Source organism: Haematobia irritans, unplaced genomic scaffold (genome assembly GCF_050003625.1).
Source record: "Haematobia irritans isolate KBUSLIRL unplaced genomic scaffold, ASM5000362v1 scaffold_6, whole genome shotgun sequence".
Taxonomy (NCBI): domain Eukaryota; kingdom Metazoa; phylum Arthropoda; class Insecta; order Diptera; family Muscidae; genus Haematobia; species Haematobia irritans.
Window position 1 is genome coordinate 605,664 of NW_027445819.1, and position 14,996 is coordinate 620,659.

The 14,996-nt window shown below is 38.4% G+C and overlaps 3 protein-coding genes across 3 annotated transcripts; all 3 read right to left on the reverse strand.

The window, feature by feature from the left end:
* Window positions 1-5,720: 5,720 nt before the first annotated feature.
* On the reverse strand, window positions 5,721-6,095 carry LOC142242588 (histone H2A). The gene has a single exon (XM_075314155.1). It carries the CDS (start codon window positions 6,093-6,095, stop codon window positions 5,721-5,723), a length of 375 nt encoding a protein of 124 aa, XP_075170270.1.
* A 3,599-nt stretch (window positions 6,096-9,694) lies between these two features.
* On the reverse strand, window positions 9,695-10,105 carry LOC142242646 (histone H3). The gene has a single exon (XM_075314211.1). The coding sequence runs from the start codon at window positions 10,103-10,105 to the stop codon at window positions 9,695-9,697; it is 411 nt and encodes a 136-aa protein (XP_075170326.1).
* A 1,652-nt stretch (window positions 10,106-11,757) lies between these two features.
* On the reverse strand, window positions 11,758-12,132 carry LOC142242587 (histone H2A). Its single transcript, XM_075314154.1, has one exon. The coding sequence runs from the start codon at window positions 12,130-12,132 to the stop codon at window positions 11,758-11,760; it is 375 nt and encodes a 124-aa protein (XP_075170269.1).
* Between the last annotated feature and the right edge of the window lie 2,864 nt (window positions 12,133-14,996).

Below are 14,996 nucleotides of genomic sequence, written 5' to 3' on the forward strand. Positions count from 1 at the left end.
GGACATCTTGTACAAAATCCCGTCATGCCACACAGAATCAAACGCCTTGGCGAAGTCAAGGCCAACAGCAATTGTACCATACCTCCTCCCCAGAGACCTAACAACATGCGTCGAGAAAACACCCAATGCGTGAGATGTGGACAGACCTCGCCTGAACCCGAACTGGAAATCCTTGAAGACCCCATTCTCCTCCGCGAACGACCTAATCCTTTCCAGGACGAAAAATTCAAAAAGTTTGCCAAACGATGACAACATTGAGATCGGTCTGTAGCCCGAACAATCTTCACGAGAGCCGCCAGCTTTCGGTATTGGAATGACAACTGCCTTTTTCCACGCCTTTGGGAAATATCCCAAATTAAGGCAGTGGTTAAAGAGGACAGCTAGAAATCCAAAAACCAAGATGCCAGCTCTCTTGATGACTGTATCCGGGATACCGTCCAACCCAGAAGATCTCTTGGCAGGCCTTAATGCCAAGGCCTGCCCAATATCATCAGGCCTGACAAACCCCCCGTCAGCCCAGAGAGAACGATCCGACATCATTGCTCCATCCGCAGAAAATGTGCCACAAAATGTTGTCAGAGGCGGCCCTCGTCCAACACCATCCGCAACCACGCCGACATTATTGGCGAAGTCGTCATCATTCATATTAACGGGAGCAGAAGACTGCAGGAAGTCGGCTAAAACCTCTGCTTTGTGAGCATCGACAGTCGCCTGACTACCATCAGGACAACGCAAAGCACCAACAGAGATTCCTGTCGACAAACCGGCAGCTCTTTTCACCCGTCCATATGTCCGATTATCCACCTTAATGCCTCGAAGATAACGCTTCAGACGATCCTCCTCAAACCGTCTGATAGAACCGTCAATGACAACATTAAGCTCACCAATCATAGCCCTGATCTCAGATCGCCTCTCAGGATCTGGCGTCCTGCGAGCCGTCCTACAAAGCCTACGCCGCTCCCGAATAAGGCCAACCAAATAAGGCGGAAGATCAGGAAGAGATTTCCTATTCCTAACTCTGGGCACAGAACGGTCCACAGCCTCACGAAACACATTCACCAAACCATCCACACAGTCATCGATCTCATTCACTGTGACATTTCTGTCAACCGGAAGCATGTGCCCCTCCAAACCATTCATGAGATGAGACCTAAATCTTCTCACATTCATACGTCTATAATCTAAATATCCAACTCGCTCTCGCCTAGCAACATCATTCACACTCAGAAACAAACAAATAGCCCTATGGTCTGACTCAAAATCCACCGCATCCACAAGCCCCCCAGGGTTCAACACAGGAAGACCAGGGGAGATCAAAAATAAATCTATAAATGACCCGTAATCGCCATTTGGCCTGGTAGGTCTATTCGCAGCACAAGCTACTAAATTCGGCGAATTCAGAAGGAATTCGGCGAATCTTCTACCCCTATGATCCAACTCGTTGCCACCCCAGGATGGATGCCTCGCATTGAGATCAGCACCAACAACTACTTCGCCCTCATCATATAATGAAAGAATCGCATTAAAATCATCCACACGCAAAGCAATAGACGGAGGCAGGTACAATGAAACAAACGAAATCGAAGACCCATCATTCATCCACACTCTAACAGCACACGACTCAACCACACCAGTATCAAGCACAATCTCATCACACCTGAAGTCATCTCTTACCACGACAGCCGTCCCACCTCCAGACCGACCCTGTCTATCCCTGCGAAACACCCGATAACCATCGATGGCGAATGTATGAGAGGCCGAGAGCTTATGTTCCGCCAATAGCAAAACATCTGGCTTTCGTTCTCTCATAAACATTGCCAAAAAATGTCTCTTGCTCAGGGATATGCAAGAGTTGACATTCAGAAACACACAATTCAATTCACACATTGACAAGCACACGCATCATTGCCAAAAGGGCCTCATTCTCACCTTTTTCCTTAACCAGTCTCTCATATCGTGGAGCAAATTCCCTCATTCGGGCAAAAACTCCAATGAAATCCCCACCAAAGACACGCTGACAGGCGTCGAACATGTCGGGCTTACGATTTGAGGCACCTGATGAGGGTACCCCCTTCGTAATTCCAACGCCACTTCTGACAGCGAGGGGGGGATTTGGGCGCGCACCTAGGGCGGCAGCATATGACATGCTAGCAACGCGATCAGATTTAGCTTTGGCTTTCGCCTTAGCTTCCTCTTTACGCTTTGCAAGCGCTGCCATAATGGCTACCCTACGTGGGCACTCCAAGGAGCCAGCCGTATGCCCCACGACATCACAGTTCACACATCTCACAGGGGGGCACTCTGAAACCACTCCAGAAATCGGGTCAATAACGCCCTGAGCAGCAATCTCCCTAGAGGGGATATGACAGTCCCCCGGTCCATGAGCGCCCCCACACTTCACACAGCGAAGAGGCATACTACAATTCTCGGAGACATGTCCAAACCTTTGGCAGCGGAAACATTGGGGGGGACCCTTCGATTTGTCCTTGGTGAACCGAACTACGCAGTCGAGGACTGTCCGTAACTTGTACAGCTCCTCGACGTCACTAGTTCGGTCCACGCGCAGGACCCATTTGTCCTCAGCGATATTCTTCACACTCAGTATGCTGAGCTTGAAAGTGATTTTCTCCCCCGAGAAAAATCCTAAAACCTCCTGCTCACTATACTCACTCGAAAGTCCGTGAAGGACAATGGTGTAGGGCAAAACACACTTTGGTGTATGAGTGTGGCCCATATACTTTCGATCCCTAAAAATCGACGTGACCTTCTCAAAGTTCTTCAGACCCTTCACCTTTACATTAATCACCCCTTTTCTTACCATTTTTATATGGAAGTCACCATTCTTCAACGTCCTATTTAAAATATTGGCTATCTCCCTTATACTTGTCTCGTATAATGTTATCGCCGGCATCATACCATCAGTGTTGATTTTCTTCTCCTTCGGTGTATCTTCTTTAGGCTTGGTTGCCGCAGTCTTCTTCTTCTTATTTTTGCCTTTCGCCTCTATTAAAGTGGGGAACTGCTCATTCGCTTTCGACGCTTTGGGTATTGCGCCTGTTGGGGCCTTCTTTAATGCTTCTGCAGTTGACATCGAGGCCACTGTTGCCGGCGGTGCAACAAATTCCATCTTCGCAGTGCCGGGGACTTCGGCTGCCCCGACCGACAAAACATCATCTATCTCTTCTGAGACCATGCCATCCATACCACTTTCAATGGCAGTATCGTTGTGAGTGACTGTTCTACCAGCGCCACTCAATGCCTGAATCTCAGCTCTCAGTCTGTTATTTTCTTCGACCAGCATTGAAATGGTTCCATTTAGTTCGCTAATGGTACCATTGAGCTTCTCAACTGCTAGCTGCAAACGCAAATTCTCGTATGGCGAATCTCGCCCACTCGACTTCTTTTTGCGTTTACGCCTCTCACGCTCTCTATTGCGTGCCTCCTCATTATTAAGGCTAGTGTCAGATAATTGGCTACTAGCCTCACCAGTCATCTTCGCCTCACTGACTTTTCCACCAAGTCTTTGACTTTCACTCATTGTGACTACCTGAATGGCTTCCTCGCGTCCACCATTCAATGTAGTCACTGGAAAATCTTTCAAATTATTGAAAATTTCAATATTTGATTTTTGCTGCCTACTATGCAAATCTCACTTTTACAGGTAGGGTGTGAGATTTTTGCTGCCTACTATTTCGATTTCGGCTTCTCACAATCGCTAGTAAGGTACAATATTTTGCACAATTTTTGCTGCCTACTATATCGTCTTCCGCTTCTCAAAATCGCTGGTAAGGTGAGTGATTTTGACAAATTTTGCTGCCTACTATTTTGATTTCGGCTTCTCAAAAATCGAGGTAAGCTAACCAAATTTAGCCACCAATTTGAGATTTAATTTTGTTTCAAGCTCACTGAGATTAAATTTCTGCTTCAAACTAGTGTTACAGTGAAGTGATAGTTCCGTCGGCAAAACACCAAAAAACTGCCAAGCTTATTAAAAAAAGCCGTCGGTAAAATTACCAATCCGCCAAACTAAAAAGCCGACGGGAAAACAGCAGTTTGCTTGGTAGACACTTCTCACTTTAATTCTTCACTTCACAAGATATGAACACAAACACTGTCAAAACGTTATTACTTGTGTGCCGAGCATGAACGCGCATATTTATAGAAAAATTGAGCGCGCAAACTGTTAGTTAAGGGTGTGTGTAGGGAAAGATTGAAATATTGTATCTTACAGCTGCCTGTATAAACACGAAGTATACACGAACGAACCCGAGGGTAGATCGTGTCATTAATATTAGTAAGCATTTCAGGGCATTTTTGTATAAATAGAAGCGAAATGAGGCTGGAACAGTATTAGTTCTTGTGCATCATTCGTGAAGTGAAATTTAAAAGTGAAAAATGACTGGTCGTGGTAAAGGTGGCAAAGGCTTGGGAAAAGGTGGCGCTAAACGTCATCGTAAAGTGTTGCGTGATAACATCCAAGGTATTACCAAGCCTGCAATCAGACGTTTGGCTCGTCGTGGCGGTGTAAAACGTATCTCTGGATTGATATACGAAGAAACCCGTGGTGTCCTCAAGGTGTTTTTGGAAAACGTTATTCGTGATGCTGTCACCTACACCGAACATGCTAAGCGTAAAACCGTCACCGCTATGGATGTCGTCTACGCTTTGAAGAGACAAGGCCGCACTTTGTACGGTTTCGGCGGTTAAACATTTTCTTGACGCTATTTGGAGAATATTTAAATACTTTAATACAAAAACAATCGGTCCTTTTCAGGACCACAAAATATATTTACAAAAGAGATCATCTTGTTACAAATTTATTTAATTATTTTAATAATAAAATTTTAAATTTACTTGGTTTAAATAAAATTACAAACATTTGGTTTGCCGTCGGCAAAACATTGTTACTAACCCAATGAAACAATTATGTATGGACTTACCAAAGGCGACTACTATGCTATTTTTCTGCCGTCGGCACTTGAAAAACATGACATACGCTACAAAAGAAAAACACTACGAATGTAATACATACGAAACATATATGCAATTCTCTATATGTCATTTCTCGTCCCATTCCCCAAAGAAAATGATTCTATGATTCTCTTACTCTCTTTTTGCAGAAATCAAAGAAAATGATTCTATGTTGCACTGTACTCGATCCTAGTGTCATTTATTTGTTCTTTTGCGTGACGTTCTTACTCTCTTTTTGCAGAAATCAGTTATGTATGTATTGATACAAACAGCTTTCTCTGTCATCAACTATTTGCAACTTCCCGCTAGAAGTTACGAACACTTACGATCCTACTAGACTTCGGCTTTGCCAAAGCATACAAAAGATACATATGTAGTAAATAATCAGAGTTGATACAGATGAAAATAAAAACACTTCGGCTCAGAAAACGAATGCTCTCTTAATGAAATTGGTGGGAATTTGTTGTTTTTCGATATTAGGAATAAATGACATTAGATAGGAACAAAATGAAAAAATGAAGTGACGAAATTTTTCGATGTCATAACAGATGAAAACTAAATATATGTATATATATCTTCATATAATTTTTTTATAGTAAATTTTATTGTTACTGAAAAAAAGTATGTATGAAATTATATTGTTTGAAAATATTTTTTCTCTTTTTAAAAATGTTTTGTCGTCCTGAAAAGGACGGATTGTTGTTTGATAGAGATACGATGGTCTGTATTTACATTTTCTTGTAGATAATTTAAGCCTTCTTTTCGGTCTTCTTGGGCAAGAGAACAGCTTGGATGTTTGGCAATACACCACCTTGAGCAATGGTGACACCGGACAACAATTTGTTCAATTCTTCGTCATTACGGATAGCCAATTGCAAGTGACGAGGGATAATTCTTGTCTTTTTGTTGTCACGAGCAGCGTTACCAGCCAATTCAAGAACTTCAGCGGCCAAGTATTCCATCACAGCAGCCAAGTAAACTGGAGCTCCAGCACCAACACGCTCAGCATAGTTGCCTTTGCGCAAAAGACGATGAATACGACCGACGGGGAATTGAAGCCCAGCACGATTGGAACGAGACTTTGCCTTTCCCTTAACTTTGCCACCTTTACCGCGTCCAGACATGTTTCAATTTTTTTTTCTTTTTCACTTCACTTCACAAAACACTAATGATAGCGTTTAACTAGTTGTCAGTTCTTTATATACTTTTCGTTCGAGCTATTTAATACATTTGAGGGTTGTTTTGCTGCACGAAGAGGCTACCTGAATATCTTGTCCACGAAATGGTACAAATGTGTGCTCATCGCTGCGCACACACAAAATTCTCTTTTGAACAGTGTAAACAGTGTTTGTGTGAAAAAAAAATAGTGAAAATGCCTCCAAAAGCCAGTGGTAAAGCAGCAAAGAAGGCCGGCAAAGCCCAAAAGAACATCACAAAGGGTGACAAGACCAAGAGACGCACCAAGCGTAAGGAGAGTTATGCCATCTACATTTACAAAGTGTTGAAGCAAGTACATCCCGATACTGGTATCTCTTCAAAGGCAATGAGCATCATGAACAGTTTCGTTAATGATATCTTCGAACGTATTGCCGCCGAAGCCTCTCGTTTGGCTCACTACAACAAGCGTTCCACCATCACCAGTCGGGAAATCCAAACTGCCGTTCGTCTATTATTGCCCGGTGAATTGGCTAAGCACGCTGTCAGTGAAGGTACCAAAGCCGTTACTAAGTACACCAGCTCCAAGTAAATGGCTTTATATTTCGTCGAAAATTTATTTCCTCCACCATCAAAGGCCCTTTTCAGGGCCACAAAAATCATTAAAAAAGAGATTTTCTTTGTTGATCAACTAAAAACAAAATATCCTTATTTTATTTCAATAACAAAAAAAAAAATAAATACATCTTCCATCGAATAATAACAAATAATTGATTTTTCAACTAAGATAAATTCAATGTTGTAATCTTCATTTTATTAAAATTCTATTATGGCATTTCATTACTATGTCTAACTTCTATTAAAATTCTAATTTGGCATTTCATTACTGTTTCTTCAATATTTCTTCTTTTTATTTTTCTTCATTATAATAACGTCGCTATAATATTTTTCTCAGAGTAAAAGACTTCAATATTTCTTCTTTTTATTTTTCTTCATTATAATAACGTCGCTATAATATTTTTCTCAGAGTAAAAGACTCTATTACATTGATCGTATGCATTACTGTAAATGGCGTAGTTAAAGGATGTGTGTGTGTGAGAGAGAGTTTTGATGATGACTCTATGCGTAGGTACATGAAACCTTTTTTTCTAGAATTCTAATTGCTGCGGTTTATTACCACATCCCAATTGGCTAATCCAGTTTTGGAAAAATTCCCATAAAACATGTGATTATAAATTTCAATTTTACCGTGAAAAATAGATTAAGTACAATGTATATTTATTTAAATAAAAATTAGGTAAAAAAACAAAATTGTTTGCATAAAATTTGTTCTCTTTTTCAAAGATATTTTGTAGCCCTGAAAAGGGCTGTTAGATAAACTGCTTTCGAATATCGAAAATAATCATTCTGCCATGAAATAGAAAATTTACTTCTTGGCGGCGGCTTTTTTAGCAGCTGGTTTCTTGGCAGCGGCGGCCTTTTTGGGTTTGGCTGCTGCTACTGTTTTTGCCTTGGGTGCTTTTGGTTTTGTGGCGGAGGCCTTGGCCTTGGCGGCGGTTTTTGCTGGTTTAGCTTTAACTGTACCGGTCTTTTTGGCAGTTTTAGCCTTAGCCTTTTCGGTCTTCTTCTTTTCTGCTGTCTTCTTAGCGGCAGAAGGTTTCTTTGCAGCAGCCTTCTTTTCTCCACTGGCCTTTTTGGGTGCGGCAGCCTTCTTTTTCTTATCACCAGCTGGGGCCTTCTTCTTTTCGGCGCTCATTGCTTTAGACATTTTGAATGAACCAGATGCACCCTTACCTTTAGTTTGGATCAATTTTCCACTGGCAACAGCGCCCTTCAAATACTTCTTGATGAAGGGAGCCAATTTTTGGGCATCAACTTTGTAGGTGCTGGCCAAATATTTCTTGATGGCAGGCAATGATGAACCACCACGTTCTTTCAATGTTTTGATGGCAGCATCGACCATTTGTTGGGTTGGTGGATGAGATGGGGCAGCAGAGGGCTTCTTTGCCTTGGCAGCAGCTTTTTTAGGTGCCTTTTTCTCAACAGCGGCAACTGGAGATGCGGTGGCTTCAACTACGGCGGCGTCAGACATGTTTCACTATATTTTTCACTTCAAACACTAATATACACTAACACGCGTGTACGTTGGTTATATATATTTTTTACCGTTCAACGTAGCTATTCTTGGGTACATCGGAATTATGAGAAGTACATAGTAGTCAGCTACGAAATTTTGTGAATTCTTGTGTGGAAGAGAATAAATTTTTTCACAAAAGTTTTGATAGAATAATTAAATTTATGATGACATAGTAAATATATTTAATTGGAATTTATCACATTTCTCTAGTAGAGATATCCACCTAAATGACAAAAAGGACTTCAATTAATAATATTGAAGGACTAGAGTATTATAATCTTTTGAGTTGAAAGTTTATAAAAGTGTCATCATAAATTTCCAACTAAATTATATAAATTTTAGTATTTTTATTGAAAATTGTATAAAATAAAAAAATTATAGGGAATCTTGATATGTTTTCTTTAAAAAAATACGAAAAAATTATACATTTTGCATAGTTTTCATGGTAAAATATTCAATTATATTATGTCGTCTATGACAGTGGAATTCATCATATTGGGATATTTTCCATGAATAAAAGTTTTTCTGCAAATTAATTTGAAAGCTCAAAAGTGAAAATGTTTTAGGAAATTTTCATTCAAAAATATAATAGAAATCACAAATTTCTACTAAAATATAACATTAATAATAAAAAGTGTCAAATTGTAACGAAAAGTTAAAATAATCGTGAAGGTGTGGTATATCATGTACAGCGATGTTAACAATGTTGAATATAGTTGAAACCATAAAATTAAAATATTTGCAAAAGAAATGAAATGTATATATGAAAAATATTAAAACATCGTAGAAAAAATACATGTCGGATTATAATACCATTTTAACAAAATTTTAAATCGAAATACTATGAATAAAAATTTGCCATAGCTGATATACCACCTCTAGCCAAATTTTAAGAAGTAAAGTAATTGGCTATTTTTGATATAAAATTTCGCAAAAAAAAAACTAAAAGAATTATAACAACAGATGGAATAAATTTAAGTCTAACGACTTTAGGAAATATATAAACAATAAACACCCTAGAAAATTCAAAAACCATCTCCGATTTAGATTAGGGTTAGAAAATATTTCATAAAATGTTTGCCGCATTGAATGTAGCATTAGATGAAAATAAGAAACAAATCCTCCTACTTATATCTTTTCTTCTTTTGAAAAAATAAATTAATAGAAAATAAATTGTGAATGAGTACGAAAAAATGTAAAACCATTGGAAAGCAAAATCTACATCATATATCAACATTCCCTTCATATCCAACCTAATACAAAAAAAAAAACACAAATGCAATATATTTTATTGATATCAAATAATTAAGAATAAATTCTTGTCAACTGTAAAGTATTGAAAAAATTTTTTCTCTTTTTATAAAAATATTGTGGTCCTGAAAAGGACCGATTGTTTTTGTAAAAAAAGTTGGCTTTTAATATGTCAAAAATTTAAGCACGTTCTCCACGAATACGTCTGGCCAATTGGATATCCTTAGGCATGATGGTGACACGCTTAGCATGGATAGCGCACAAGTTGGTATCTTCGAATAGACCAACCAAGTAGGCTTCGCTAGCTTCTTGCAAGGCCATGACAGCAGAACTCTGGAAACGCAAGTCAGTTTTGAAATCTTGGGCAATTTCACGAACCAAACGTTGGAAAGGCAATTTGCGGATCAACAATTCTGTGCTCTTTTGGTAACGACGGATTTCACGCAAAGCAACGGTACCAGGGCGGAAACGATGGGGCTTCTTGACACCGCCGGTGGCTGGGGCACTCTTACGAGCAGCTTTAGTAGCCAATTGCTTACGAGGGGCTTTGCCACCGGTAGATTTACGGGCAGTTTGCTTAGTACGAGCCATTTTTCACTTTAATTCTTCACTTCACAAGATATGAACACAAACACTGTCAAAACGTTATTACTTGTGTGCCGAGCATGAACGCGCATATTTATAGAAAAATTGAGCGCGCAAACTGTTAGTTAAGGGTGTGTGTGGGGAAAGATTGAAATATTGTATCTTACAGCTGCCTGTATATACACGAAGTATACACGAACGAACCCGAGGGTAGATCGTGTTATTAATATTAGTAAGCATTTCAAGGAATTTTTGTATAAATAGAAGCGCATAGGCTGCGGAACAGTATTAGTTCTTGTGCATCATTCGTGAAGTGAAATTTAAAAGTGAAAAATGACTGGTCGTGGTAAAGGTGGCAAAGGCTTGGGAAAAGGTGGCGCTAAACGTCATCGTAAAGTGTTGCGTGATAACATCCAAGGTATTACCAAGCCTGCAATCAGACGTTTGGCTCGTCGTGGCGGTGTAAAACGTATCTCTGGATTGATATACGAAGAAACCCGTGGTGTCCTCAAGGTGTTTTTGGAAAACGTTATTCGTGATGCTGTCACCTACACCGAACATGCTAAGCGTAAAACCGTCACCGCTATGGATGTCGTCTACGCTTTGAAGAGACAAGGCCGCACTTTGTACGGTTTCGGCGGTTAAACATTTTCTTGACGCTATTTGGAGAATATTTAAATACTTTAATACAAAAACAATCGGTCCTTTTCAGGACCACAAAATATATTTACAAAAGAGATCATCTTGTTACAAATTTATTTAATTATTTTAATAATAAAATTTTAAATTTACTTGGTTTAAATAAAATTACAAACATTTGGTTTGCCGTCGGCAAAACATTGTTACTAACCCAATGAAACAATTATGTATGGACTTACCAAAGGCGACTACTATGCTATTTTTCTGCCGTCGGCACTTGAAAAACATGACATACGCTACAAAAGAAAAACACTACGAATGTAATACATACGAAACATATATGCAATTCTCTATATGTCATTTCTCGTCCCATTCCCCAAAGAAAATGATTCTATGATTCTCTTACTCTCTTTTTGCAGAAATCAAAGAAAATGATTCTATGTTGCACTGTACTCGATCCTAGTGTCATTTATTTGTTCTTTTGCGTGACGTTCTTACTCTCTTTTTGCAGAAATCAGTTATGTATGTATTGATACAAACAGCTTTCTCTGTCATCAACTATTTGCAACTTCCCGCTAGAAGTTACGAACACTTACGATCCTACTAGACTTCGGCTTTGCCAAAGCATACAAAAGATACATATGTAGTAAATAATCAGAGTTGATACAGATGAAAATAAAAACACTTCGGCTCAGAAAACGAATGCTCTCTTAATGAAATTGGTGGGAATTTGTTGTTTTTCGATATTAGGAATAAATGACATTAGATAGGAACAAAATGAAAAAATGAAGTGACGAAATTTTTCGATGTCATAACAGATGAAAACTAAATATATGTATATATATCTTCATATAATTTTTTTATAGTAAATTTTATTGTTACTGAAAAAAAGTATGTATGAAATTATATTGTTTGAAAATATTTTTTCTCTTTTTAAAAATGTTTTGTCGTCCTGAAAAGGACGGATTGTTGTTTGATAGAGATACGATGGTCTGTATTTACATTTTCTTGTAGATAATTTAAGCCTTCTTTTCGGTCTTCTTGGGCAAGAGAACAGCTTGGATGTTTGGCAATACACCACCTTGAGCAATGGTGACACCGGACAACAATTTGTTCAATTCTTCGTCATTACGGATAGCCAATTGCAAGTGACGAGGGATAATTCTTGTCTTTTTGTTGTCACGAGCAGCGTTACCAGCCAATTCAAGAACTTCAGCGGCCAAGTATTCCATCACAGCAGCCAAGTAAACTGGAGCTCCAGCACCAACACGCTCAGCATAGTTGCCTTTGCGCAAAAGACGATGAATACGACCGACGGGGAATTGAAGCCCAGCACGATTGGAACGAGACTTTGCCTTTCCCTTAACTTTGCCACCTTTACCGCGTCCAGACATGTTTCAATTTTTTTTTCTTTTTCACTTCACTTCACAAAACACTAATGATAGCGTTTAACTAGTTGTCAGTTCTTTATATACTTTTCGTTCGAGCTATTTAATACATTTGAGGGTTGTTTTGCTGCACGAAGAGGCTACCTGAATATCTTGTCCACGAAATGGTACAAATGTGTGCTCATCGCTGCGCACACACAAAATTCTCTTTTGAACAGTGTAAACAGTGTTTGTGTGAAAAAAAAATAGTGAAAATGCCTCCAAAAGCCAGTGGTAAAGCAGCAAAGAAGGCCGGCAAAGCCCAAAAGAACATCACAAAGGGTGACAAGACCAAGAGACGCACCAAGCGTAAGGAGAGTTATGCCATCTACATTTACAAAGTGTTGAAGCAAGTACATCCCGATACTGGTATCTCTTCAAAGGCAATGAGCATCATGAACAGTTTCGTTAATGATATCTTCGAACGTATTGCCGCCGAAGCCTCTCGTTTGGCTCACTACAACAAGCGTTCCACCATCACCAGTCGGGAAATCCAAACTGCCGTTCGTCTATTATTGCCCGGTGAATTGGCTAAGCACGCTGTCAGTGAAGGTACCAAAGCCGTTACTAAGTACACCAGCTCCAAGTAAATGGCTTTATATTTCGTCGAAAATTTATTTCCTCCACCATCAAAGGCCCTTTTCAGGGCCACAAAAATCATTAAAAAAGAGATTTTCTTTGTTGATCAACTAAAAACAAAATATCCTTATTTTATTTCAATAACAAAAAAAAAAATAAATACATCTTCCATCGAATAATAACAAATAATTGATTTTTCAACTAAGATAAATTCAATGTTGTAATCTTCATTTTATTAAAATTCTATTATGGCATTTCATTACTATGTCTAACTTCTATTAAAATTCTAATTTGGCATTTCATTACTGTTTCTTCAATATTTCTTCTTTTTATTTTTCTTCATTATAATAACGTCGCTATAATATTTTTCTCAGAGTAAAAGACTTCAATATTTCTTCTTTTTATTTTTCTTCATTATAATAACGTCGCTATAATATTTTTCTCAGAGTAAAAGACTCTATTACATTGATCGTATGCATTACTGTAAATGGCGTAGTTAAAGGATGTGTGTGTGTGAGAGAGAGTTTTGATGATGACTCTATGCGTAGGTACATGAAACCTTTTTTTCTAGAATTCTAATTGCTGCGGTTTATTACCACATCCCAATTGGCTAATCCAGTTTTGGAAAAATTCCCATAAAACATGTGATTATAAATTTCAATTTTACCGTGAAAAATAGATTAAGTACAATGTATATTTATTTAAATAAAAATTAGGTAAAAAAACAAAATTGTTTGCATAAAATTTGTTCTCTTTTTCAAAGATATTTTGTAGCCCTGAAAAGGGCTGTTAGATAAACTGCTTTCGAATATCGAAAATAATCATTCTGCCATGAAATAGAAAATTTACTTCTTGGCGGCGGCTTTTTTAGCAGCTGGTTTCTTGGCAGCGGCGGCCTTTTTGGGTTTGGCTGCTGCTACTGTTTTTGCCTTGGGTGCTTTTGGTTTTGTGGCGGAGGCCTTGGCCTTGGCGGCGGTTTTTGCTGGTTTAGCTTTAACTGTACCGGTCTTTTTGGCAGTTTTAGCCTTAGCCTTTTCGGTCTTCTTCTTTTCTGCTGTCTTCTTAGCGGCAGAAGGTTTCTTTGCAGCAGCCTTCTTTTCTCCACTGGCCTTTTTGGGTGCGGCAGCCTTCTTTTTCTTATCACCAGCTGGGGCCTTCTTCTTTTCGGCGCTCATTGCTTTAGACATTTTGAATGAACCAGATGCACCCTTACCTTTAGTTTGGATCAATTTTCCACTGGCAACAGCGCCCTTCAAATACTTCTTGATGAAGGGAGCCAATTTTTGGGCATCAACTTTGTAGGTGCTGGCCAAATATTTCTTGATGGCAGGCAATGATGAACCACCACGTTCTTTCAATGTTTTGATGGCAGCATCGACCATTTGTTGGGTTGGTGGATGAGATGGGGCAGCAGAGGGCTTCTTTGCCTTGGCAGCAGCTTTTTTAGGTGCCTTTTTCTCAACAGCGGCAACTGGAGATGCGGTGGCTTCAACTACGGCGGCGTCAGACATGTTTCACTATATTTTTCACTTCAAACACTAATATACACTAACACGCGTGTACGTTGGTTATATATATTTTTTACCGTTCAACGTAGCTATTCTTGGGTACATCGGAATTATGAGAAGTACATAGTAGTCAGCTACGAAATTTTGTGAATTCTTGTGTGGAAGAGAATAAATTTTTTCACAAAAGTTTTGATAGAATAATTAAATTTATGATGACATAGTAAATATATTTAATTGGAATTTATCACATTTCTCTAGTAGAGATATCCACCTAAATGACAAAAAGGACTTCAATTAATAATATTGAAGGACTAGAGTATTATAATCTTTTGAGTTGAAAGTTTATAAAAGTGTCATCATAAATTTCCAACTAAATTATATAAATTTTAGTATTTTTATTGAAAATTGTATAAAATAAAAAAATTATAGGGAATCTTGATATGTTTTCTTTAAAAAAATACGAAAAAATTATACATTTTGCATAGTTTTCATGGTAAAATATTCAATTATATTATGTCGTCTATGACAGTGGAATTCATCATATTGGGATATTTTCCATGAATAAAAGTTTTTCTGCAAATTAATTTGAAAGCTCAAAAGTGAAAATGTTTTAGGAAATTTTCATTCAAAAATATAATAGAAATCACAAATTTCTACTAAAATATAACATTAATAATAAAAAGTGTCAAATTGTAACGAAAAGTTAAAATAATCGTGAAGGTGTGGTATATCATGTACAGCGAT